Below are 27054 nucleotides of genomic sequence, written 5' to 3'. Positions count from 1 at the left end.
AGATTTATTATTAATAGCCGTTACCGTAAACACACACACACGCCAATTGCACAGGGGACTCGAGTGGGGGTATTGGTCACAGACGTGAGTCAGGAGGGTTCTGGGGTTCTTCTAAGTGCTGCTGTTGTGGCGGTGTCATTGTGTTTACTTCATAGCTACCTACACGAATAGCTAGCTAGAACAAAGTGTTAATAAGATTTAAAAAATACATTTAAAAGATTTAAAAGCAATACAAATAAAAGTTCACCATAGACTGTGGAGTGGCTTCCGGGTCTCCTTCCATATTTGTGTGAAGGGCGGGCCTTTTATGCAGTACTGCTACAGGGATACAAATATGGAAATACAGGGGCTTTCTCATGCCCAAAACATTCACTGTCAACATGGCGCCCCACAAAGAACAGGTTCGTATCCCCTTAGGACAACGACAGGGGCACGTTCTCTCTCCATTTCGAACGAAAATGAAACACAGGAGGATTCGGAATCGCTTGAACTTCAAAGTGACAACAACAATAGGACAAGAACATCTACATTTCGCCTACTGGCAGAAAATGGCAGCGTTCTTTGCCTGCCCGTCTGCAAGCAAAAGGGTATAAACAATAGCCCACTTCAAACCCAAACAGCGAATGTGGGGCTTCGTAACATGAATACTTTGAAAGCGAGGGAACTGCTCCGTAACATGAATACCTTGAAAGCGTGGGAACTGAACGCAAAACGACCTCCACACGATTTTTTTAGGACTGGTTACAAATACGAAATTGAAAGTGGGGATAAGTTATTGCAAATGGCGTTGCCTTTCTTTGCAGGAGAAGAGGAACAATATCAGCAACAGCAGGTACAACCTCCGGTTTTACGGCAGCAACATGAAGACGGCGCTTCCCTGTTGCAGTCATTGTCGAGCGAGAGCACCACTAACGCTAATAAAAACACAGAGGAATATTATGTGGTTTTCAACATTGTCCAAGATGATGGTAATGGGGCAGATAAAGACTGGGAAATCCATATAAAGATGGGGATACGTTAAACGGTAATATGAAGCTTGAACATTCCAAGATCAATCAATGTAATTCGATGGAGTTTCAAACCACCAGTAGTACTCTTATTGAATCCGATGACAACTTGAACAATTTAGCAGCAGAGACCTTGAAACGAACTGTTCATTTGTGTAGTTTGTTAAATTCAAGTTCAAATAGTGAGGGTGAGGCAACTGTAACGAATGAGAAACCGTCTGTGTGTTATGAAACGGGGAATGAAAAAAATGATGCTTTGACAAACGAATATGTCGAGAACCTATGTGGCCACCAAGTTTGCATTGAAAACATTGACAGCAACACGTCGGACCAATTATCATCTCAGATCGAAGCTCAAGATAGCATTGCCTTGATTTCAGAAAACACCGATATTGTGGAAATGAGCGACGCTATAGACTTAATTTACGACACTGGTAGGAGCCTGTCAGCCAATGCAGATGCCACCGAGTCCTTCTCTGGAACCATCATGATTAACAACCAAAGCATCATAGTAACCATAGAAAACGGGATACTGACTCTAGCTGCACCTCCAGATGGTTACACCCACAAAGATGACGGAATGTTTGGCTTGAAGGAACACCTTGGAATGAAAGACCATGAGGACATAGTGCTTCTCAACTTTGATAGCGGGACCAAATCCATTGGGAAAATAAGCAACATGGCAGGTATTCGGGCAGTTCTCCACGAACAGTCTCGGCTGGATTTGACTGTGAGTGACTCGGAACTGGCTCTGGCTGACAACTGTTCACTGTCAGAGATGGGCCTCTCCCTGGAAACGTGCCCAGTCATCAAGCAGGAGAGCCGAAATCTGTGTGCCATAAGCGAAGGCGACTTGGTTTCCCAGCGCCCAGAGGGTTCTTCGGTTGACAATGACGGCTTCCAGCCTGTCAGCATCATCGGCGCTTTGGGACTCTCCAAGAAAGGTGCCTTGGTCACGATGTACTGCTGTCCCCAGCCCGGCTGCACCAGCACCTTCGACACGCGCCAAAAGCTCAAGATGCACCTTCTTAACCACACTGAGGACCAGAGGCCCTTTAAGTGCACTTTTGAGGGCTGTGGCTGGGCCTTCACCACCTCTTACAAGCTCAAACGCCACCTGCAGTCCCATGACAAGGTGCGCCCTCACAAGTGTGAGTGGGAGGGATGCGGCCGCTGTTTCACCACGGTCTACAACCTGAAGGCGCACGTGAAGCAGCACGACCAGGAGAACACCTTTGTGTGCGAGATCTGCAGCGAGCGCTTCCGCAGCGCTACGCGGCTGACCAATCACCAGCGGGCCCATTTTGAACCCGAGAGGCCGCACAAGTGCGAGTTTCCAGGTGAGGCAAATTACTTTTTAGTGTGGTTAAATTTGACTCATGTTTGTGTTCAAGGAAATACCACTCAAACTATTTTGGTGTTTGTTTCATTAGTCCACTCACTGTTGATACAGTCCTAAAATGTTTTGCATGTCAGCGGTCAAGTTTTCAAGATATAGGATCGGGGGGGTGAGTCCCGACTGGGAAAAATGGTCATCCAACTCAGAATTCCATGTTGGGAAGGTGGGCATCTTTCTAGAGCCCCGCCTTTCTGACCTGATCACTGACATTGTGATTTTACCTTGGTGCAAGAGTGTCACTTACCACATCATCATGATGTGTTTTGCATTATCATGATGTGTTAAGTGACACTATTGCTGTGTTCAAAACAACCTGGAAATGGTTGATTTCAGTGTGTTCAAGACAAATGGGAACTTTGGGAGGGGGACGGGGACTAGCTCCGATTGGGGGAAAATAGTTTTGAACGTTCACCCAAGTCGGAAGCACATCTTTCTAGAGCTCTGACCTGAAGATCACTGAAGTCATGATTTTACTTTTTTTTTTTTTTTTCCTGAGTACCCAGTTGTCTTGAAAGCACTATTTGCTTCTTGAAAATCCATTATCCCAACTACTTACATTACCAGTCAAAAGTTTGGACACACCTACTCATTCAAGGGTTTTTCTTTATTTTACTGTTTTCTACATTGTAGAATAATAGTGAAGACATCAAAACAATGAAATAAATAAAATGTTATATTTGAGATTCTTCGAAGTTGCCACCCTTTGCCTTGACGGCTTTGCACACTCTTGGCATCCTCTCAACCAGCTTCATGAGGTAGTCACCTGGAATGCATTTCAATTAACAGGCGCTACTTGTTAAGTTCTTTCCTCAATGCGTTTGAGCCAATCAATTGTGTTGTGACAAGGTAGGGGTTATTTGGTAAAAGTCCAAGTCCCTATTATGGCAAGAACAGGTCAAATAAGCAAAGAGAAACGACAGTCCATCATTACTTTAAGACATGAAGGTCATTCAATGTGGACAATTTCAAGAACTTTGTAAGTTTCTTCAAGTGCAGTCGCAAAAACCATCAAGCGATATGATGGAACTGGCTCTATTAGGACCGACACAGGAAAGGAAGAGCCAGAGTTACATTTGTTGCAGAGGATTAGTTCATTAGAGTTAACATTACCTCAGATTGCAGCCCATATTAATGCTTCAGAGTTCAAGTAACAGACACATCTCAACATCAACTGTTCAGAGGAGACTGTGAATCAGGCCTTCATGGTCGAATTGCTGCAAAGAAACTACTACTAAAGGGCACCAATAAGAAGAAGAGACTTGCTTGGGCCAAGAAACACGAGCAATGGACATTAGGCTGTTGGACGTCTGTTCTTTGGTCTGATGAGTCCAAATTTGAGATTTGTTGGTTCAATCCGTCATGTCTTTGTGACGCGGAGTTGGTGAACAGATGATCTCAGAATGTGTGATTCCCACCGTGAATCGTGGTGTAGGGGTGCCTTGCTGGTGACACTGTCAGTGATTTATTTGGAATTCAAGGCACACTTAACAAGCGTGGCTATCACAGCATTCTGCAGCGTTACGCCATCCCATCTGGTTTGCACTTAGTCCCACTTTCATTTGTTTTTCAACAGGACAATGACCATACACACCTCCAGGCTGTGTAAGGGCTATTTGACCAAGAAGGAGAGTGATGAAGTGCTGCATCAGATGACCTGGCCTCCACAATCACCCAACCTCGACCCAATTGAGATGGTTTGGGATGAGTCGGACCGCAAAATGAAGGAAAAGCAGCCAACAAGTGCTCAGCATATGTGGGAACTCCTGCAAGACTGTGGGAAAAGCATTCCAGGTGAAGCTGGTTGAGAGAATGCCAAAAGTGTGCAAAGAGTGGCTACTTCAAAGAACATAAAATATATTTTGATTTGTTGAAAACATTTTTGGTTACTAGACGACTCCATGTGTGTTATTTCATTGTTTTAATGTCTTCACTATTATTATATAATGTAGAAAATAGTACAAATAAAGAAAAACCCTTGAATGAGTAGGTGTGTCCAAACCTTTGACTGGTACTGTATATGTAAAACCTTTTGGGACTGTATTAAGTGGACTCGTCAAAAAATACAAGTGTAAATGTGTGTGTATGTATGTACATTTGGAGTATGTGTGTGTATATATATACACTGCTCAAAAAAATAAAGGGAACACTAAAATAACACATCCTAGATCTGAATGAATGAAATATTCTTATTAAATACACTGCTCAAAAAAATAAAGGGAACACTTAAACAACACAATGTAACTCCAAGTCAATCACACTTCTGTGAAATCAAACTGTCCACTTAGGAAGCAACACTGATTGACAATAAATTTCACATGCTGTTGTGCAAATGGAATAGACAAAAGGTGGAAATTATAGGCAATTAGCAAGACACCCCCCAAAACAGGAGTGATTCTGCAGGTGGTGACCACAGACCACTTCTCAGTTCCTATGCTTCCTGGCTGATGTTTTGGTCACTTTTGAATGCTGGCGGTGCTCTCACTCTAGTGGTAGCATGAGACGGAGTCTACAACCCACACAAGTGGCTCAAGTAGTGCAGTTCATCCAGGATGGCACATCAATGCTAACTGTGGCAAAAAGGTTTGCTGTGTCTGTCAGCGTAGTGTCCAGAGCATGCAGGCGCTACCAGGAGACAGGCCAGTACATCAGGAGACGTGGAGGAGGCCGTAGGAGGGCAACAACCCAGCAGCAGGACCGCTACCTCCGCCTTAGTGCAAGGAGGTGCACTGCCAGCGCCCTGCAAAATGACCTTCAGCAGGCCACAAATGTGCATGTGTCAGCATATGGTCTCACAAGGGCTCTGAGGATCTCATCTCGGTACCTAATGGCAGTCAGGCTACCTCTGGCGAGCACATGGAGGGCTGTGCAGCCCCACAAAGAAATGCCACCCCACACCATGACTGACCCATCGCCAAACCGGTCGTGCTGGAGGATGTTGCAGGCAGCAGAACGTTCTGCACGGCGTCTCCAGACTCTGTCACGTCTGTCACGTGCTCAGTGTGAACCTGCTTTCATCTGTGAAGAGCACAGGGCGCCAGTGGCGAATTTGCCAATCTTGGTGTTCTCTGGCAAATGCCAAACGTCCTGCACGGTGTTGGGCTGTAAGCACAACCCCCACCTGTGGACGTCGGGCCCTCATACCACCCTCATGGAGTCTGTTTCTGACCGTTTGAGCAGACACATGCACATTTGTGGCCTGCTGGAGGTCATTTTGCAGGGCGCTGGAAGTGCTTCTCCTTGCACAAAGGCTGCGGTCCTGCTGCGGTCCTGCTGCTGGGTTGTTGCCCTCCTACGGCCTCGTCCACGTCTCCTGATGTACTGGCCTGTCTCCTGGTAGCGCCTCCATGCTCTGGACACTACGCTGACAGACACAGCAAACCATCTTGCCACAGCTCGCATTGATGTGCCATCCTGGATGAGCTGCACTACCTGAGCCACTTGTGTGGGTTGTAGACTCCGTCTCATGCTACCACTAGAGTGATACCGCCAGCATTCAAAAGTGACCAAAACATCAGCCAGGAAGCATAGGAACTGAGAAGTGGTCTGTGGTTACCACCTGCAGAACCACTCCTTTATTGGGGGTGTCTTGCTAATTGACTAATTTCCACCTGTTGTCTATTCCATTTGCACAACAGCATGTGAAATGTATTGTCAATCAGTGTTGCTTCCTAAGTGGACAGTTTGATTTCACAGAAGTGTGATTGACTTGGAGTTACATTGTGTTGTTTAAGTGTTCCCTTTATTTTTTTGAGCAGTGTATATATATATATATATATATATATATATGTGTGTAATGTATGTATGTGTGTATATATACATGTGTGTATGTGGATTTTTACTTTAAGTCTTTGACCATGTTTCCTTGCTTAATTCTATCGGAGTAAATAGTTTATATGCATGTGTGTGTTCACTATTCAAATGTATTGTCATTGCCTTTCGTTGTCACAAAGATTTGGTGTTCACTTTTTTCCTGTGTGTGTCTCTTACCTCAGGCTGTGAGAAGAACTTCATCACCTACAGTGCCCTGTTCTCACACAACCGCACACACTTTCGTGAGACGGGCCAGTTCATCTGCGCCTACCCGGGCTGTGACAAGCGCTACGACAAAGCCTGTCGCATCAAGATCCACATGCGTAGCCACACAGGTACTTTATAAGGATAGATTTGTTTATATAACATTTCAAGAGGTCTCCGGGCCATTTACATTGTCTGGAGTAAGGAGGGAACTTGCTTTGTGTGTCGCATCCACCTGAAATGTTCCCATACTACATATACAGTGCATTCGGAAAGTATTCAGACCCCTTGACTTTTTCTACATTTTGTTACGTTACAGCCTTATTCTAAAATGGATTAAATAAAATAAACAATCCGCATCAATCTACACACGTTACCCCATAATGACAAAGCAAAAACAGTTATTACAAATAATAAACATCGCTTATTTACATAAGCATTCAGACCGTTTGCTAAAAGACTCAATTGAGCTCTAGTGCATCCTGTTTCCATTGATTATCCTTGATGTTTCTACAACTTGATTGGTGTCCGCCTGTGGTAAATTCAATTGATTGGACATGATTTGGAAAGCACACACCTGTCTAAATAAGGTCCCACAGTTGTCAGAGCAAAAACTAAGGATTGGGGTTGAAGGGATTGTACATAGAGCTCCGAGACAGGCTTGTGGCGAGGCACAGATCTGAGGAAGGGTACCAAAACATTTCTGCAGCATTGAAGGTCCCCAAGAACACAGTAGCCTCCATCATTCTTAAATGGAAGAAGTTTGGGACCACCAAGACTCTTCCTTGACCTGGCCACATGGCCAAACTGAGCAATCGGGGAAGAAGGGCCTTGGTCAGGGAGGTGACCAAGAACCTGATGGTCACTCTGACAGAGTTCCACTGTGGAGATTGGAGAACCTTCTACATAGTCAATTATCTCTGCAGCACTCCACCAATCAGGCCTTTAGGGTGGAGTGGCCAGACGGAAGCCACTCCTCAGTGAAAGGCACATGACCGGCAGCTTGGAATTTGCCAAAAGGCACCTGAAGGATTCTGACCATGAAAACAAGATTCTCTCGTCTGATGAAACCAAGATTGAACTCTTTGGCCTGAATGCCAAGTGTCTCGTCTGGAGGAAACCTGGCACCGTCTCTACGGTGAAATATGGTGGCAGCATCATGCTGTGGGGATGTTTTTCAGCTGCATAGACTGGGAGACTAGTCAGGATCGAGGGAAAGATGAGCGGAGCAAAGTACAGAGATCCTTGATGAAAACCTGCTGCAGAGCACTCAGGACCTCAGACTGGAGCGACGGTTCACCTTCCAACAGGACAACGAGAAGAATGGGAGAAACTCCATTCAAGAAAGTACGGAGTAAAGTGTTTTAATACTTATGTAAATGTGATATTTCCAGTTTATTTTATTTTATATAATAGACCGTTTAAAAATTATATATAATTGTTTGTTGGCTGAACACTATACAAGCTGAATGAAAACTGCCACAGATAGATATGATCAAAATGGAGACACAAATTCCTATTATTATGTTTGTTTCACCAGCAGTAGTTTCTCTAGGCTAAGTCTAGCTTTTGGTTTCAGGCGAGAGGCCGTTCGTCTGCGACTCAGAGGCCTGTGGCTGGTCCTTCACCAGCATGTCCAAGTTACTGAGGCACAAAAGGTAACTTGAAGCTTTCCCTCACTCAACTGTCCATCCCTCTGTTTAGGCATTGTGCATTGTGACAGTGTTGGTCCTGTGTTTTTAGTTTATGACCTCCCAACTGTCCTCCCAATAATCAATCCTATGTGAAAGTGTTGGATTTATAGTTAAGTCAAGACTCTTGCCTAATTGATAATATACACTGGACAAAAAGAAATGCAACGTGCAACAATTTCAAAGAGTTTACTGAGTTACTTTATATAAGAAAATCAATCATTTGAAATAAATTCATTAGGCACTAATCTATGGATTTCACATGACTGGGCAGGGGTGCATCCATAGGTGAGCCTGAGAGGGCATAGGTCCACCCACTTGGCAGTCAGGCCCACCCACTGGGGAGTCAGGCCCAGCCAACCAGAATTTGTTTTTCCCCCACAAAAGGGCTTTATTACAGACAGAAATATTTTATGGGAGAGAAATTAACATGACATTTTCTGGCAACAGCTCTGGTAGACATTCGTGCAGTCAATGTGCCAATTGCACACTCCATCAAAACTTGAGACGTCTGTGGAATTGATTTGTGACACAACTGCACATTTTAAAGTGACCTTTATTGTCTCCAGTACAAGGTGCACCTTTTTATTGAACCTTTATTTAACTAGGCAAGTCAGTTAAGAACAAATTCTTATTTACAATGACGGCCTACCAAAAGGCAAAAGGCCTCCTGCGGGGACGGGGGCTGGGATTAAAAATATAAAATACAAATATAGGACAAAACACACAACGCGACACAACACTACATAGAGGCCTAAGATGACAACACAGGATGGTAGCAACACAGCATGACGACAACAGCATGGTAACAACACAACATGGTACAAACATTATTGGGCACAGACAACACCACAAAGGGCAAGAAGGTAGAGACAACAATACATCAAATGAAGCAGCCACAACTGTCAGTAAGAGTGTCCATGATTGATTCTTTGAATTAATACTCCAGTTTGAGTGTTTGTTGCAGCTCGTTCCAGTCGCTAGCTGCAGCGAACTGAAAAGACGAGCGACCCAGGGATGCGTGTGCTTTGGGGACCTTTAACAGAATGTGACTGGCAGAACGTATGTATGTGGAGGATGAGGGCTGCAGTAGATATCTCAGATAGGGGGAGTGATGCCTAAGAGAGTTTTATAAATAAGCATCAACCAGGGGATCTTGCGAGGGGTAAACGGAGTAGTATAGAGTGCAGTGATGTGTCCTATAAGGAGTATTGGTGGCAAATCTTATGGCCGAATGGTAAAGGACATTTAGCCGCTCGAGAGCACCCTTACCTGTCAATCTATAAGTTATGTCTCCGTAATATAGCATGGGTTGTTTTGGAGGTGTTCAGAACAAGGTTAAGGTCAGAGAAAGCTTGTTGGACACTAAGAAAGCTTTATTGTAGAGTATTTAACACAAAGTCCAGGGAGGGGCCAGCTGTGTATTAGACTATCATTTGCATATAAATGGATGAGAGAGCCTCCTACTGCTTAAGATATGTTGTTGAAGGAAATAAAGAAGTGCGTGGGGCCTAGGATCAAGCCTTTGTAATCCCTTGGTGACAGGCAGTGGCTGAGACAGCAGATGTTCTGACTTTATACACTGCACTCTTTGAGAGAGGTAGTTAGCAAACCAGGCCAAAGACACCTCCGAGACATCAATACTCCTTAGCTGGCCCGCGAGTGGAATGGTCTACCGTATCAAAAGCTTTGGCCAAGTCAATAAAAATAGCAGCACAACATTGCTTAGAATCATGGATTGGCAATGGTGACATCATTGACCTTTAAGGTTGCGGTGACACATCCATAACCTGAGCGGAAACCAGATTGCATACCAGAGAGAAAGCCAGACATCAAGAAAGCCAGTCAGTTGATTTATTGACCCGTTTTTCCAAAACCTTTGATAAACAGTGCAAAATAGAAATTTGCCTATAACAGTTAGGATCAGCTTGATCTCCCCCTTTTAAATAAAGGACAAACTGTGGCTGCCTTCCAAGCCATGAGAACCTCCCCAGAGAGAATTGATGGGTTAAAAAGGTCAGAGATAGGCTTGGCGATGATAGAGGCAGCAACCTTAAAGAAGAAAGGGTCTAAACCATCTGAACCAGATGTTTTAGGAGATCTTTTAGCACCTCTGACTCAGTGACTGCCTGTAGGGAGAAACTTTGTAGCGGGGCAGGGGAAAAAGAGGGAGGAGCATTAGAGGAATTCGCATTAGAAGGGGTGGAAGATGGGGAAATGTTGGACGGGCAAGGAGGCATGGCAGAGTCAAATAGGAATCCTGACTTAATTAAGTGGTTATTAAAGAGGTCAGCCATGTGCTTATTATCAATAAAAAACACATCATCAACATTAATGGACAGCTGTGATAGTGGCCGATAACACCCAGCAATAGTCAACAAAGACTTATTTGAACGTTTTTAACGCGTAAAACCATCAAGTCATATTGTTTGGGGACAGGCTTGGTTCAGACAACCGAGCACTGAATGTGTTCTTTGGTAAAGATTGCCACTCCACCAACTTTTGGAAAATTTGTCTTGCCGAAAAGGGTTATAACCAGAAAGGTTAACATCAGTGTTCAAAACACTCTTCCTTAACCACATCTCAGTAATGACCAACACATCTGGACTGGAGCTGTGAACCCACACTTTCAGTTGATCCATTTTAGGTAATAAACGTCTAGTGTTAACATGCAGAAAACGCAGGATTTTACAAGAGCAGAAATCATTGAAGCAGATATCAGAGCACAAATCCGAGTTGGGGCTAGCAACAGAAGATGGGCCAGGGTGTACATGCACATTTCCAGATATAATCAGCAATAATACAATCAGGGCACGGCAAAGGACAGGGAGAGCTCTGCAGTGTTGATTTGTAAAATTTGCATGTGCATTAGATGGCAACAAGATCATAATGTATAGCAATTTCATCAGTGTGCAAAGCTGTCAAGGCAAAGGGTGTATACTTTATAGAATCTCAAATAAAAAATATATTTTGTTTAACACTTTTTGGTTACATGATTCTACATGACTCTACATAATGTGTTATTTCATTGTTTCGATGTCTTCATTAGTATTCAACAATGTTGAAAATAGTAAAAATATGGAATGGAATGAGTAGTTGTTTAAATTTGTGTCTGATACAGAATGTATTACAAATAAATGAAACCTTGAATTACAATGCCCCCCCCAACTGTTGTTTTCAGGAAGCACGACGACGACAGGCGCTTCACCTGCCCAGAAGAGGGCTGTGGTAAGTCCTTCACCCGGGCAGAGCACCTCAAGGGCCACAGCATCACCCACCTGGGCACCAAGCCCTTTGAGTGCCATGTAGATGGTAGGCATCACTCATTTGTGCCACTGTCACTTTTTTTGTGTGTCTGGTCATTTTATACATGTAGGGTTAATGGAAACCTTTTTACCTTATTGTAGGCTGCAGTGCCAAGTTTTCAGCGCGGAGCAGTCTGTATATCCACTCAAAGAAACACAAGCAGGATGCGGGCAGCCTGAGGACCAGTTGCCCTGTGGCCAACTGCAGCAAGCACTTCTCCTCCCGTAATAGCCTGAAGAGCCACATGCTCAAACACCACCACCTCAACCCCGGTACGGAACACACACGCGCACACTTCCTCAAGAAACACATGCTCAAATACCCCCACTTCTTGTGTAATGACTCTCTCCTCCAATCAGACGTGCTGAGCCAGCTGGAGGTCACTCCCACCCTGACCCCCAGCAGCGAACTTGTCAGCGCCTCCACCACCACAGGAACTGGCTCTGGGGGCGACCAGCTGGCCCACCTGGACCTCAGCTCCCTGTTCTCTGCTGTGCCCGGGGGTCCCGTGCCTGTACGCGGCACACGGCCTGTGGGTGCCTTCGCCATGGACCTGTCACTGGTCAGCTCGGGAATCCTCGCCATCGACCCTGCTTCGGTTGGCTCAGCCCTGTGCACGTCCGGGCATGGTGCCACCGTAGCCAAAGCTTCCTTGGAACCGCTCATCCTTGCGGCCGGGGAAGACATGGTCGGGGGAGTCCTCCCTTCTCGGGGCACCCTCCACCTGGAAGACGTGCAGACGGTTACCCCCGAGGCCCTAGGCTCCCTCACAGTCCTCACCATGCAGGCTGCTAGCTCGTCCGCGGACCACCACATCCTCAGCTCCTCCAGTGCACTGTCCCCCGAGCCCTTTCCCTCAACCCTGGCTGTGCCCCCCGGGCCCGGGCTCCTCTCGTCCCCTTCTAAGGTGGCTGAGGCTGGAGGGAGCAGGGTTGGCAGCAGGCCGAGGCTGGACTGTGTGGAGGTGCTGGGGCAGCACGAGGCAGACAAGGTGCTGACCCAGTTTAAGGGCCATCGCGGCGGCAGCACTTTCAGCCCGCAGAAGGACTCCGTGCTCAGCCACATCTCAGCCTACTCCTTCCTGGTGAGTGGCTTACCAAACGAACACTCTGATTACAAGTTGCCCTTCAAAGCACTGATGAGTGGTCTATTCACAGAATTAAATAGAACAGTATCATATTTAACCTCTAGCGATCTGTTTTTGGAATGTGCAGACTCGGTGTACTCTTATTTGAAGTTTTTCTTTATAACCACAGATCTAGGGTCAGATCTCCCTACCCCCAAACCCATTTGACATCGATCCATTTGAGGTCTGACGTCCGTTGAGACGCGATGTTGTTTTGTGAGTTACTGCATATTTTTTTATGCGTCTGTCTTGTAGGAGAGTAGTGGTTCAGCTCGGACCGACTACAGAGCCATTCAGCTGGCCAAGAACAGGAAACAGAGCGGCCCCACCTGCTCAGGTACATTATAACACACACTCAACTCCGTCATGGGTCTAGTGTCGAACAGGAACAATTTCTTTGTTGCTTGCATATTGGGCTCCCGAGTGGCGTAGAGGTTTAAGGCACTGCATCTCAGCGCAAGAGGCATCACTACAGTCCCTGGTTCGAATCCAGGCTGTAACACATTCGGTCATGATTGGGAGTCCCATGGAGTGGCGCACAATTGGTCCAGCGTCGTCCGGGTTTGGCTGGGGTAGGCCGTAAATAAGAATTGTTCTAAACTGACTTGCCTAGTTAAATAAAAAATAAATAAATAAAAGCAACATCCAAGCTAGCGTTTGTTTTGTAGCAGTGCTTGTGGAAACTGATTGAACCTACATTCAAAAGCTGTTTTTGTTTCATTGTCTTCACAGCAAGCTCAGGATTGTGCCAGAGGAAGAGTAAAGGTGGGAAGGCCAGCAGCGCTTCAGTGCCAATGGTTCCCACAAGCACCTGTTTTGTTGAAGGTTCTGCAGCAGCCAATGGGGGACTGACTATCTGTGACCCTGTCACAGGGGCCCAGTATGTTCAGATACAACTCCTACAGGTGAGAAGGTTCTCTAACAGCAACATTTAGAATGCTGTTAAAAAATTTACTTTTTCAGCATTTCTTTCTATAAAGCACAGAGCAGAATGCCAAGGTGAAGGCATGTACACTGCTCAAAAAAATAAAGGGAACACTTAAACAATACATTGTAACTCCAAGTCAATCACACTTCTGTGAAATCAAACTGTCCACTTAGGAAGCAACACTGATTGACAATACATTTCACATGCTGTTGTGCAAATGGAATAGACAAAAGGTGGAAATTATAGGCAATTAGCAAGACACCCCCCAAAACAGGAGTGATTCTGCAGGTGGTGACCACAGACCACTTCTCAGTTCCTATGCTTCCTGGCTGATGTTTTGGTCACTTTTGAATGCTGGCGGTGCTCTCACTCTAGTGGTAGCATGAGACGGAGTCTACAACCCACACAAGTGGCTCAGGTAGTGCAGTTCATCCAGGATGACACATCAATGCGAACTGTGGCAAAAAGGTTTGCTGTGTTTGTCAGCGTAGTGTCCAGAGCATGCAGGCGCTACCAGGAGACAGGCCAGTACATCAGGAGACGTGGAGGAGGCCGTAGGAGGGCAACAACCCAGCAGCAGGACCGCTACCTCCGCCTTTGTGCAAGGAGGTGCACTGCCAGAGCCCTGCAAAATGACCTCCAGCAGGCCACAAATGTGCATGTGTCTGCTCAAACGGTCAGAAACAGACTCCATGAGGGTGGTATGAGGGCCCGACGTCCACAGGTGGGGGTTGTGCTTACAGCCCAAAACCGTGCAGGACGTTTGGCATTTGCCAGAGAACACCAAGATTGGCAAATTCGCCACTGGCGCCCTGTGCTCTTCACAGATGAAAGCAGGTTCACACTGAGCACATGAGCACATGTGACACACGTGACAGAGTCTGGAGACGCCGTGGAGAACGTTCTGCTGCCTGCAACATCCTCCAGCATGACCGGTTTGGCGATGGGTCAGTCATGGTGTGGGGTGGCATTTCTTTGTGGGGCCGCACAGCCCTCCATGTGCTCGCCAGAGGTAGCCTGACTGCCATTAGGTACCGAGATGAGATCCTCAGACCCCTTGTGAGACCATATGCTGACACATGCACATTTGTGGCCTGCTGGAGGTCATTTTGCAGGGCTCTGGCAGTGCACCTCCTTGCACTAAGGCGGAGGTAGCGGTCCTGCTGCTGGGTTGTTGCCCTCCTACGGCCTCCTCCACGTCTCCTGATGTACTGGCCTGTCTCATGGTAGCGCCTGCATGCTCTGGACACTACGCTGACAGACACAGCAAACCTTTTTGCCACAGTTTGCATTGATGTGCCATCCTGGATGAACTGCACTACCTGAGCCACTTGTGTGGGTTGTAGACTCCGTCTCATGCTACCACTAGAGTGAGAGCACCGCCAGCATTCAAAAGTGACCAAAACATCAGCCAGGAAGCATAGGAACTGAGAAGTGGTCTGTGGTCACCACCTGCAGAATCACTCCTGTTTTGGGGGGTGTCCTGCTAATTGCCTATAATTTCCACCTTTTGTCTATTCCATTTGCACAACAGCATGTGAAATTTATTGTCAATCAGTGTTGCTTCCTAAGTGGACAGTTTGATTTCACAGAAGTGTGATTGACTTGGAGTTACATTGTGTTGTTTAAGTGTTCCCTTAATTTTTTTGAGCAGTGTATTACAGGCCAAAATAAGTTTGTGCGTGTGTGTCCGCTGGCAGGGGCCACCTGGCTATATGGAGGTTTTTTAGTATCCATGCATCTGACCTTTTGAATGTAATGTGATTTATGGATTCATATAAAGTATTTGTCTGTGTCAGGATGACCCGGCCAGTGAAGGGGATCTAGCCTTCCAGCTGAGCTCCCAGCCTTCCAGCTCCCATTCCCAGCTGACCGTGGACCTGCCAGTCAACATCCTACAGGTGAGTACTCCCCATGAAATCATAAAGGGTCATTTTTTAGCACCGTTTCTTATACAGATGTAGAAAATCAACATTTGAACATATCTAGACACTGGTATGTTGCTGGACATCATTAATGTGAGGTCTTAAAAGTGGTGGAGAGTCTCATTTTAACTGGACAAAACAATGTGTCCTCCATAGGTAGTCACATATGTAGTGAGCTGCCAGTTTAATTGAGAACCACTGCAATCCTGAAATGGAGATGTTTTAAAAATAAAGATGGAAGGGATTTAAGCTAAGCTTTTTAGTTAGGTCTGTATTTGAATGTAAGTAATTGAGGTGTGTTTGCCTGTACTATAATTGGGGTGTATTTGCCTGTACTGTAATTGAAGTAGAACTAAATGAGTCATTTCTGTCTGCCTTTCCTCAGGAACCTCCTGCTATGACGGAGGAAGACAATGGCTCGGACAACTCCCAGTTTACAGGAAGCACCATCAACCTGCAGGACCTGGAGTGAGAGGGAGGGGGTATGAGAAAGTTGTGTACATCTGGGGTGTGGATGAAGTGGAACCCAGAACCAAATGCACCTTGGGAAGAGTTGAATGATAAATTAAATGAACATTTACATTTTGGGACTTTTTTTCTTCTCACTTTTTACTGTTTCCGAAATCTTGTTTGTACCACAATCATGATTGCGAGAAAGACACGCTGTCTGTCTTTTTAAAGAGAGACTGTCATTTTGCACATCCAGTAGGTCCCTCGTCTCTTGTCAAACTGTGACGTCTTGTCAGTCTCAGCTACGTTGCCATGTTCTAGACACTCATACACTGTGCTGTTGTCAGAGCTTCTGTCTAATAATGCCTTACAGACACGATGTACTATACTCATCCATTTAGCAGACACTTTCTGTTTGTTAGACTTATGTAGTTGTTTGTTAGACTTATGTAGTTTTAACTTTTTGGTGGTGGGTAGGGTCAGATATATTTTTCTACAGCTGTCATATGAGCTACATAGGAATGAGACGTTCAGAATGTTGCCGGTCCACTTGTTTATAATATCTGTAATGCTTATCTATGTGTGACGACTTCCATCTAGTTATTTATTAGCCTTGTTTTACAAAATGTCTGAATCCAATCGCCAGGAGATTAAATAAAAGATTGAAGCACAATTCTACATTTATTTTGTACAATAAGCCTAGTTTTGTGTTATGGACTTGGCTAAACATGGACTTCATGAGCACAGGTTCGTGCCGTAGGGGAGATCTTCGTGGGCTATACTCGGCCTTGTCTCAGGATAGTAAGTTGGTGGTTGAAGATATCCCTCTCGTGGTGTGGGGGCTGTGCTTTGGCTAAGTGGGTGGGGTTATATCCTGCCTGTTTGGCCCTGTGCAAGGGTATCGACGGACGGGGCCACAGTGTCTCCCGACCCCTCCACTCAGCTTCCGGTATTTATGCTGCAATAGTTTGTGTCGGGGGGCTAGGGTCAGTCTGTTATCTTATCTGGTGTCCTGTGTGAATTTAAGTATGCTCTCTCTAATTCTCTTGGAGGACCTGAGCCCTAGGTCCATGCCTCAGGACTACCTGGCCTGATGACTCCTTGCTGTCCCCAGTCCACCTGGTCGTGCTGCTGTTACAGTTTCAACTGTTCTGCCTGCGGCTATGGAACCCTGACCTGTTCACTGGACGTGCTACCTTGTCCCAGACCTGCTGTTTTCAACTTTCTAGAGACAGCAGGTGCGGTGGAGATACTCTGAATGATCGGCTATGAAAAGCCAACATACATTTACTCCTGAGATGCTGACCTGTTGCACCTCTATAACCGCTGTGATTATTATTTGACCCTGCTGGTCATCTATGAACATTTGAACATCTTGGCCATGTTCTGTTATAATCTCCACCCGGCACAGTCAGAAGAGGACTGGCCACCCCTCATAGCCTGGTTCCTCTCTAGGTTTCTTCCTAGGTTCTGGCCTTTCTAGGAAGTTTTTCCTAGCCACTGTGCTTCTACACCAGCATTGCTTGCTGTTTGGGGTTTTAGGTTGGGTTTCTGTACAGCACTTTGTGACATCAGCTGATGTAAGAAGGGCTTTATAAATAAATTAGATTTTTATATCTGGCTCTCCTGTTTTCACTGTTTATATAGATTTTAGGTTCCTATTGAATTCCCCAAAGAGGCTAGAGTAGTCAGTCCATATAACTGCTATTCACATATTAGGTAAATAAGAAGCACAATAGATGTGTAAGAAGAATATGGTTTGACAAAATATTGTAATTTAATTCTTGTATGTTAAAATAATCTAATTCTATAAAATATGTGGGGAGAGCACTGTCCATCTGCCTCTCCACCAAAACAAAGTCCACGTGCTCCCCTATTCCATCATGTGACATTACCAGTGCCCAATAGGGTCATTGTAAAAGCCATACTTATACCCGTCATACCCAATTATTAAAAAAGTCAGTATTTACAGTGAATCAGTCACAGCCCCACAATAGGCCAAACGGAGATGAAAGGAGTTCCGGTCAGTTGTGGTGTATGGGGCCGTGTTGTGACTTGGCCCTTTACATGAAGAAGTAGAGCTGCTCATCTTTCTCCTTGTCTGAGATGTCATACACCTGGCTGGTCTTCAGCTTGCGGGCAGGGCGCTGTGATCTAGCCATCAGTTTCTTGCCAGTCTGGAGAAAAGGCCTTATGTTAGCATCAGCAAATAAAGAGAACACAATGGTATGGTTTCTTTAGTACAATTATATGAAATTAACTCATGACATTTACCCAATTGTATTGTACTAGAACAGTCCACTTGGTAATTAAACCAATGGCTTAGTTATGCAATATCTCATTTAGCCTATAGGCATCTAATGACAACGTAATGTTACACACTGATTTTCAGGCAGAAATTGGCTCATCATTTTGTACTATAGGATTGTAATGGTGTAGTATTGAGGCAGTTTGTGTGACTGACTGTTTTCTTGACATCAGCCTGGGCTCTCTCCAGGGCCCTCTTTAGCCTCTCTTCCTGGTGCTGCTTGTCCTGATGCATCTTCTCATCACGCAGCCTGGGGAAGGGAAGGAGGAAGTGATTATAGGGGGGAAAGAAAAGGGTAGATTAATCTAAACAGCTAGATACGTTTCAAACTAAAAAATGATCTGCTCTGGTACTCAGCTACCACATGGAACATGAAATGTAACAGGGCCCAAGTCCAATTGCACAGACCTGAGTTTCGTCCTCTGCATCAACTAACCAAAGGCAACTAGGCAAAGCCTAAGGACCTAGAGATTTAAATGGAATAGGGCCAAAGTGACTAGCCTATTTGACGGTCCTACGAGGCTGCGTTCCAGCGCTTGCGTACCTGAACCTCCTCTCCTTTTCCGTGGCCCTCTCGGCCAGCACCAGCCGCTCCTTGGGAACGATCTCCACATTCTCGAGCAGCTCGTCCAGGCGGCTCTCGATGGCCTTCAGCATCTGCAGCGTGCTCAGGTTGGCCTCGCTGTCGCCCACGCAGCCCCGGTACACCTCCTCTACCTTAACGCCCAGGGAGTCGAACATACCCTCCTTCAGAGTAGAGGGAGAGAGAGAAGGAGAAAGAACAAGAGCGTGAAATATCTATGTGATTAAGGCCAATGACTGGCACACTACTGGTATTAGCATGTCCTCTGATTCTCTGCGTAACTCCCAGTGACCTGTCCCATTTCCTGCTTTGGGTAAAAGTTGTCCGAAGTCACAGATCTAGGATCTGCTTACTTTCCCAAAATCCTAACATCAACCATGTGCTCTAAACTGACCTTAGATCAGCAACTTTCTTCCTACCTGGTCGTCCGACTTGTACTTCCCAAAGTTGAAGAGGCGGGCCCTCAGCTCCAGCTCGGCAGCCCGTTCCCTCTCCCTCTGGATGGTGTGGGTCATGATGTCTATCTGCTGGGTCAGCTGGTTGGTCTCCACCTCCCTTCAGAGAGGTGGATGTGTGCACACAAATAGAAACAAATGCAAGTGAGGAAAGAGAGAAGGAACTATAGAGGGTAGAGTGTTGACATAAAACCTTGCTCTTGTCAATGTCAGTCAACATCATTTCTCATCCTCCTTTTTATAAGTGAAGTCCGACTGTACGAGCACCCATATTACGTAGAGATCAACTCTGCTATACCATTGAGTTCTAGCCTATCTACAATAACTATGGTAGTGTACATTCACTTTCAACTTGGCCCTCACTTCCCTCTCTATCTACCTCTGACCCCTGCAGACCTTTCTTACATCTTCTTGCGGTTGTAGTCCATGACCTGTCGGAACTCCTCCTGGGCGTCTTCGGTCTCCCTGGAGTTCTGGATCAGAGAGAGATTCTGCTCTTCCAGCTCTGTCAGCAGCTCCAGCAGCTGCCTGGGGTCCCTGAAGTACAGCTCCGGGTCCTCCTGCAAGGGGCAACAAACACCACATACAGGTGACAGACTTCTTTCGGGGTAAGTGGAAAACTAAGGGTAAAGTTTATAAAACATTTAAGGGAAAGATATCCTTTAACAGGAAGCTAGATGGCCTAGATGCGAGAAGTGGGGTTTGAGTTTGGCATTGTCAGATTTGGGGCTGGTTTTCCCAGATTAATCCTAGTCATGCTCTCTTAAAAATAAAGGTTAAAGTTGGAACCAAATAAGGTTTCTAAGAGCGATGCCATATGCGGAACCATTTTAGGTTCTCTGAAGAAACTTAAATTAGATGGTTATGTGAAGAACCATACAAAACTCCAGGTAGAAACAAAAAACAGAAATGTTTCGGCCCTCTAGGACCGGAATTGCATAGTTCTGTTGTAGGGTCTTGAGCCTTATTTGCATATTTCCCAGGGTGCCTTACAAGTGAATTTTAGAGTTATGAGCACCGCCCATGACTGTGTTTGCTAGTGACAGAAACACTATTGTTGCATTAATTCATTTTCATTACTGTGGTCTTCACCAAGTGAAATACTAAATGAATATGAGAAGACTAGAATAATCATTTCAGTAATGGGTGCAGTAAATCCAAGTAACAGATTGGATTAGATGAGAAAAATCTGTTATTTATATTTGAGTAGAATAAGATTAATTAATAAATCAATATACATTCAAAAACCGATATTGAAACAAGCAATTCTAAAAATCTACCTGCAATAGAGCATTCTTGGAAATATGATAATGATGGGTGTGGTTTTGGTCCAACTCTGGTTATTAACACCAACACTGGGGTTCTTTTACACCACTGAGAGTCAATTGAACTCTTTACAGTATTAATTAAACTCCTGAATCAACACAAGAAATATTACACTGAAAAAGCAACAGTAGTTATCAGTGGCTAATTTGCTGTGTGCTAGGAAAGGGAGACATCCGCAGGCTTCCGTACATTTCAAGAATTCTGAAAAACCGTAGATGCCACGCCAAGAAACCGACACTTAACACAAAGGTTCTTTATCGGGCAAGTGTTCTCCAAGGAACATTAAGAGTTGAGGAAGAACCATTTAAGAACCTTCACCTTTTTCAGTGTGGAGTAAAGATATTTTAAGTAGATCTGGGTTCAAATACATGTGTATTCGTGTATCTGGCATTCAATTTTAGTATTTTCAAATACACAGCCCAAAACTATTTCTATTTGATTATTTGAATGGTTATGTGTTAAAAACCAAATCGTCTACGAAATTATATTTGAGAGTATTTTCAAATACTTATTTCAAACACTATTTTAAAATACCTGGGTTAAATGCATGGGAGTGTATTTGAGTCAATGTATTAGTGTTTTCAAATACTTTCCAAGTGTATTTCCAAATACAGTAAAATATTCAACTACTTTTATCAAATAAAAGATATCTGAATACTTACTCTGAATGTATGTGAAAGTAATGGAGATATTTTAAATAGTATTTCAATTCTCCATTGAGCTTGCTTTTTAGGCCTGGGGCTTAATCTGTGTCCAGAAAACCAGCCCATTACATGTTCTGTCATATTCAGGCTGTATTTACATTTTATTCAAACCGTCTCATTTATAAAATTCTGGTGTCAGCTTATCGATGGCTGAAATTTGCTAGAAAGCAGTTGCCTTCCAGCGTAATTCTGATCTTCTAAAGTTGAAACTAACCTCATATTCAGAGCTGTCAGTCTTCAGCTCTGCCACAGGGTTCCTGAAAAGACAGGAATTCAGCACTATAGCAACAATTAGAGCATATCACATGGTCATCACTTTTATTTTTTATTTTATTTAACCTTTATTTACACAGTCAGTTAAGAACAAATTCTTATCAAATTGTAATAGTCACATGCGCCAAACACAACAGGTGTAGACCTTTCAGTGAAATGCTTACTTACAAGCCCCTAACCAACAATGCAGTTAAAAATATATGAATAAGAATAAGAAATAAAAGTAACAAGTAGTTAAAGAGCAGCAGTAAAAGAACAATAGCGAGACTATATACAGGGGGTACTGGTACAGAGTCAATGTTAATTGAGGTAATATGTACATGTAGGTAGAGTTATTAAAGTGACTATGCATAGATAATAACAGAGAGTAGCAGTGGTGTAAAGGAGGGGGGGGGGGGCAATGCAAATAGTCTGGGTAGCCATTTGATTAGATGTTCAGGAGTCTTATGGCTTGGGGGTAGAAGCTGTTTAGAAGCCTCTTGGACCTAGACTTGGCGCTCCGGTACCGTTTGCCATGTGGTAGCAGAGAGAACAGTCTAGGACTAGGGTGGCTGGAGTCTTTGACAATTTTTAGGGGCTTCCTCTGACACCTCCTGGTATAGAGGTCCTGGATGGCAGGAAGCTTGGCCCCAGTGATGTACTGGGCCGTACGCACTACCCTCTGTAGTACCTTGCGGTCGGAGGCCGAGCAGTTGCCATACCAGGCAGTGATGCAACCAGTCAGGATGCTCTCGATGGTGCAGCTGTAGAACCTTTTGAGGATCTGAGGACCCATGCCAAATGTTTTCAGTCTCCTGAGAGGGAATAGGTTTTGTCGTGCCCTCTTCATGACCATCTTGGTGTGCTTGGACCATGTTAGTTTGTTGGTGATGTGGACACCAAGAAACTTGAAGCTCTCAACCTGCTCCACTACAGCCCTGTTGATGAAAATGAGGGCATGCTCGGTCCTCCTTTTCCTGTAGTCCACAATCATCTCCTTTGTCTTGATCACGTTGAGGGAGAGGTTGTTGTCCTGGCACCACACGGCCAGGTCTCTGACCACCTCCCTATAGGCTGTCTCATCGTTGTCGGTGATCAGGCCTACCACTGTTTTCTCATCGGCAAACTTAATGATGGTGTTGGAGTCGTGCCTGGCCGTGCAGTCATGAGTGTACAGGAGGGGACAGAGCACGCACCCCTGAGGGGTCCTTGTGTTGAGGATCAGCGTGGCAGATGTCTTGTTACCTACCCTTACCACCCGGGGGCGGCCCGTCAGGAAGTCCAGGATCCAGTTGCAGAGGGAGGTGTTTAGTCCCAGGGTCCTTAGCTTATTGATGAGCTTTGAGGGCACTATGGTGTTGAACGCTGAGCTGTAGTCAATGAATAGCATTCTCACATAGGTGTTCCTTTTGTCCAGGTGGGAAAGGGCAGTGTGGAGTGCAATAGAGATTGCATCATCTGTGGATCTGTTAGGGCAGTATGCAAATTGGAGTGGGTCTAGGGTTTCTGAGATAATGGTGTTGATGTGAGCAATGACCAGCCTTTCAAAGCACTTCATGGCTACAGATGTGAGTGCTACGGGTCGGTAGTCATTTAGGCAGGTTACCTTAGTGTACTTGGGCACAGGGACTTTGTTGGTATTACAGACTCGGACAGGGAGAGGTTTAAAATGTCAGTGAAGACACTTGCCAGTTGGTCAGCGCATGTTCGCACTACACGTCCTGGTAATCCGCAGCCTTGTGAATGTTGACCTGTTCAAAGGTCTTGCGGAGAGCGTAATCACACAGTCGTCCGGAACAGCTGGTGCTCTCATGCATGTTTCAGTGTTATTTGCCTCGAAGCGAGCATAGAGGTAGTTTATCTTGTCTGGTAGGCTTGTGTCACTGGGCAGCTCTTGGCTGTGCTTCCCTTTGTAGTCTGTAATGGTTTGCAAGCCCTGCCACATCCGATGAACGTCGGAGCTAGTCCAATTCGATCTTAGTCCTGTATTGACACTTTGCCTGTTAGATGGTTTGTTGGAGGGCATAGCGAGATTTCTTAAAAGCTTCCTGGTTAGAGTCCCGCTCCTTGAAAGCGGCAGTTCTAGCCTTTAGCTCAGTGCTGATGTTGCCTGTAATCCATGGCTTCTGGTTGGGGTATGTATGTACGGTCACTGTGGGGACGACATCATTGATGCACTTATTGACGAAGCCAATGACTGATGTGGTGTACTCCTCAATGCCATAAGAAGAATCCCGGAACATATTCCAGTCTGTGCTAGCAAAACAGTCCTGTAGCTTAGCATCTGCTTCATCTGACCACTTTTCTATTGACCGAGTCACTGGTGCTTCCTGCTTTAATTTTCAGATTTGACAAACGGAGGGTGAGGGAGAGCTTTGTACGTGTCTCTGTGTGTGGAGTAAAGGTAGTCTAGAGTTTTTTTTTCTCCTCTAGGTTGCACACTTAATATGCTGATAGAAATTTGGTAAAACAGATTTAAGTTTCCCTGCATTAAAGTCCCCGGCCAACAAGAGTGTCGCCTCTGGATGAGCATTTTCTTATTTGCTTATGGAGGAATACAGCTCATTGAGTGCGGTCTTAGTGCCAGCATCGGTCTGTGGTGGTATGTAGACAGCTCCGAAAAATACAGATGAAAACTCTCTAGGTAGATAGAGTATCTCATGATAAGCTGTAGACCACACTAACTCAGGCGAGCAAAACCTTGAGTCTTCCTTAGATATCGTGCATCAGCTGTTGTTTACATATATGCAGTCTGCCAACCCTCGTCTTATCAGACGCCGCTGTTCTATCCTGCTGATACAGCGTATAACCAGCCAGCTGTATGTTGATAATGTCATCGTTGAGCCACGACTACGTGAAGCATGAGATATTACTGTTTTTAATGTCCTGTTGGTCGTTTAATCTTCCTCGTAGGGCTACGATTTTATTTTACAATGATTGCATGTTAGCTAGTAGAACGGAATACAGGGGGGGTTTATTCGATCGCCTACGAATTCTGAGAAGGCAGCCCGACCTCCGTCCTCTTTTTCTCCGTCGTCTCTTCACACAAATGCCCGGGATTTGGGCCTGTTCCTGCGAAAGCAGTATGTCCTTCACGTCAAACTCGTTAAAGGGAAAAAAAGCTTCTGCCAGTTTGTGGTGAGTAATCGCTGTTCTGATGTCCAGAAGTTATTTTCGGTCATAAGAGACGGTAGCAGCAACATTATGTACAAAATAGGTTAAAAAATAAGTTACAAACATTGCAAAAGAACAAACATAAAAACACAATCGGTTAGGAGCACGTAAAACGTCAGCCATCTTCTCCGGCGCCGTCTTCCACTTATTTATAATGACTTGCACACACACACTCACAATTTGTCACTCCGACTTGTCGACTGTCTAGAGGGGTTCCTTGCATCCCGGATCGGTGGCAGCGCTCGGTCCGCAAAGGACCCCTTACGGTCCATAGCTGTGTGTGTGTGTGTGTGTGTGTGTGTGTGTGTGTGTGTGTGTGTGTGTGTGTGTGTGTGTGTGTGTGTGTGTGTGTGTGTGTGTGTGTGTGTGTGTGTGTGTGTGAGAGAGAGAGCAAGGAAGAGAGAGACATAGACAGAGAGAGAGAGATAGGTAGAGAGATGAACAGAGAGATAGACAGAGTTAGAGAGACAGAGTTAGAGAGACAGAGTTAGAGAGACAGAGTTAGAGAGACAGAGTTAGAGAGACAGAGTTAGAGAGACAGAGTTAGAGGGACAGAGTTGAAGAGAGAGACAGATAGCGAGACAGAGGGGGAGAGAGAGACTTATAAAAAGGGAATTTTAGTGTAGACACAATAGAGCATCACATCCTGTATGTTTTATAACAAACACTAAGAAAGAACACATACTAGTACGCATTTTCGGAGTAGCCCTCTCATCTTTGTCTTTCTCTTTGGGCTTGTCCTTGGTGGCAGACTTGTTGGCAGACCTGGTGGCAGACTTGAGTTTAAGGGTCTTGCCCTTGGCCCTATGTGCCTCTTGCCACTCTAGAGGGGACAGCTTGAAGAGGAACTCCTTGTGCATCTTGAACTCCTTTATGATGTCCTCAAATTTAGAGATGTCACTACAGTGGGAGAGCACACACGCACGCACACAAATGAACGAAGGCATGAACATGTGCACAGACACACATTCTTGAGATATACATGATATACACGTACATCATGCATTGATGTTATAGTTGATTTACAATATTATACTGAGGTAGGAGGCAATGCCCATATTAGTTGTAATGCTCTGTATGTTACCCACCTCTTAATGCTCACCATATTAGCTGTAATTCTCTGTGTGTTACCCACCTCTTAATGCTCACCATCTTAGCTGTAATGCTCTGTGTGTTACCCACCTCTTAATGCTCACCATCTTAGCTGTAATGCTATGTGTGTTACCCACCTCTTAATGCTCCCCATATTAGCTGTAATTCTCTGTGTGTTACCCACCTCTTAATGCTCACCATCTTAGCTGTAATGCTCTGTGTGTAACCCACCATCTAAGCTGTAATGCTCTGTGTGTTACCCACCTCTTAATGCTCACCATCTTAGCTGTAATGCTCTGTGTGTTACCCACCTCTTAATGCTCACCATCTTAGCTGTAATGCTATGTGTGTTACCCACCTCTTAATGCTCACCATCTTAGCTGTAATGCTATGTGTGTTACCCACCTCTTAATGCTCACCATCTTAGCTGTAATGCTCTGTGTGTTACCCAACTTTTAATGGTCACCATCTTAGCTGTAATGCTCTGTGTGTTACCCACCTCTTAATGCTCACCATATTAGCTGTAATGCACTGTGCGTTACCCACCTCTTAATGGTCACCATATTAGCTGTAATGCTCTGTGCGTTACCCACCTCTTAATGGTCACCATATTAGCTGTAATGCTCTGTGCGTTACCCACCTCTTAATGGTCACCATCTTAGCTGTAATGCTCTGTGTGTTACCCACCTCTTAATGGTCACCATATTAGCTGTAATGCTCTGTGCGTTACCCACCTCTTAATGGTCACCATATTAGCTGTAATGCTCTTTGTGTTACCCACCACTTAATGGTCACCATCTTAGCTGTAATGCTCTGTGTGTTACCCACCTCTTAATGCTCACCATCTTAACTGTAATGCTCTGTGTTTTACCCACCATCTTAGCTGTAATGCTGTGTGTTACCCACCTTTTAATGGTCACCATATTAGCTGTAATGCTCTGTGTGTTACCCACCTCTACATGCTCACCATATTAGCTGTAATGCTGTGTGTTACCCACCTTTTAAAAGTCACTATATTAGCTGTAATGCTCTGTGTGTTACCCACCTTTTAATGTTCACCATCTTAGCTGTAATGCTCTGTGTGTTACCCAACTTTTAATGGTCACCATCTTAGCTGTAATGCTCTGTGTGTTACCCACCTTTTAATGTTCACCATCTTAGCTGTAATGCTCTGTGTGTTACCCAACTCTTAATGGTCACCATATTAGCTGTAATGCTCTGTGCGTTACCCACCTTTTAATGGTCACCATCTTAGCTGTAATGCTCTGTGTGTTTCCCACCTCCTAATGCTCACCATATTAGCTGTAATGCTCT

The 27054-nt window shown here is 45.0% G+C and overlaps 2 protein-coding genes across 2 annotated transcripts in view; one reads left to right on the top strand and one right to left on the bottom strand.

The window, feature by feature from the left end:
• The first annotated feature begins 107 nt into the window (after window positions 1-107).
• LOC129815656 (zinc finger protein ZXDC-like) lies at window positions 108-16519 on the top strand. The gene is given in 11 exon segments (XM_055869651.1): window positions 108-988; window positions 991-2347; window positions 6399-6551; window positions 8000-8078; window positions 11293-11423; window positions 11519-11689; window positions 11777-12501; window positions 12799-12880; window positions 13276-13448; window positions 15271-15372; window positions 15782-16519. Coding segments are annotated over 11 exon segments (3741 nt in total). The 5' UTR covers window positions 108-307; the 3' UTR covers window positions 15869-16519.
• Window positions 16520-17599: 1080 nt separating this feature from the next.
• The window catches only part of LOC129815657 (cilia- and flagella-associated protein 100-like), a 41313-nt gene continuing 31858 nt past the window's right edge, over window positions 17600-27054 (bottom strand). Inside the window, exons 8-15 of the mRNA XM_055869653.1 lie at window positions 25334-25548; window positions 24826-24922; window positions 21437-21479; window positions 19598-19752; window positions 19157-19292; window positions 18699-18901; window positions 18311-18404; window positions 17600-18023 (exon numbers count right to left, since the gene is read on the bottom strand). Coding sequence (XP_055725628.1) covers window positions 17910-18023; window positions 18311-18404; window positions 18699-18901; window positions 19157-19292; window positions 19598-19752; window positions 21437-21479; window positions 24826-24922; window positions 25334-25548 — 1057 coding nt within the window. The 3' untranslated portion in view covers window positions 17600-17909. The remainder of the gene's footprint in view (window positions 18024-18310; window positions 18405-18698; window positions 18902-19156; window positions 19293-19597; window positions 19753-21436; window positions 21480-24825; window positions 24923-25333; window positions 25549-27054) is intronic.

Source organism: Salvelinus fontinalis, chromosome 18 (genome assembly GCF_029448725.1).
Source record: "Salvelinus fontinalis isolate EN_2023a chromosome 18, ASM2944872v1, whole genome shotgun sequence".
NCBI lineage: Eukaryota > Metazoa > Chordata > Actinopteri > Salmoniformes > Salmonidae > Salvelinus > Salvelinus fontinalis.
Note: the sequence above shows the minus strand (reverse complement) of the source record. Positions and strands in the feature narration are given on the sequence as shown.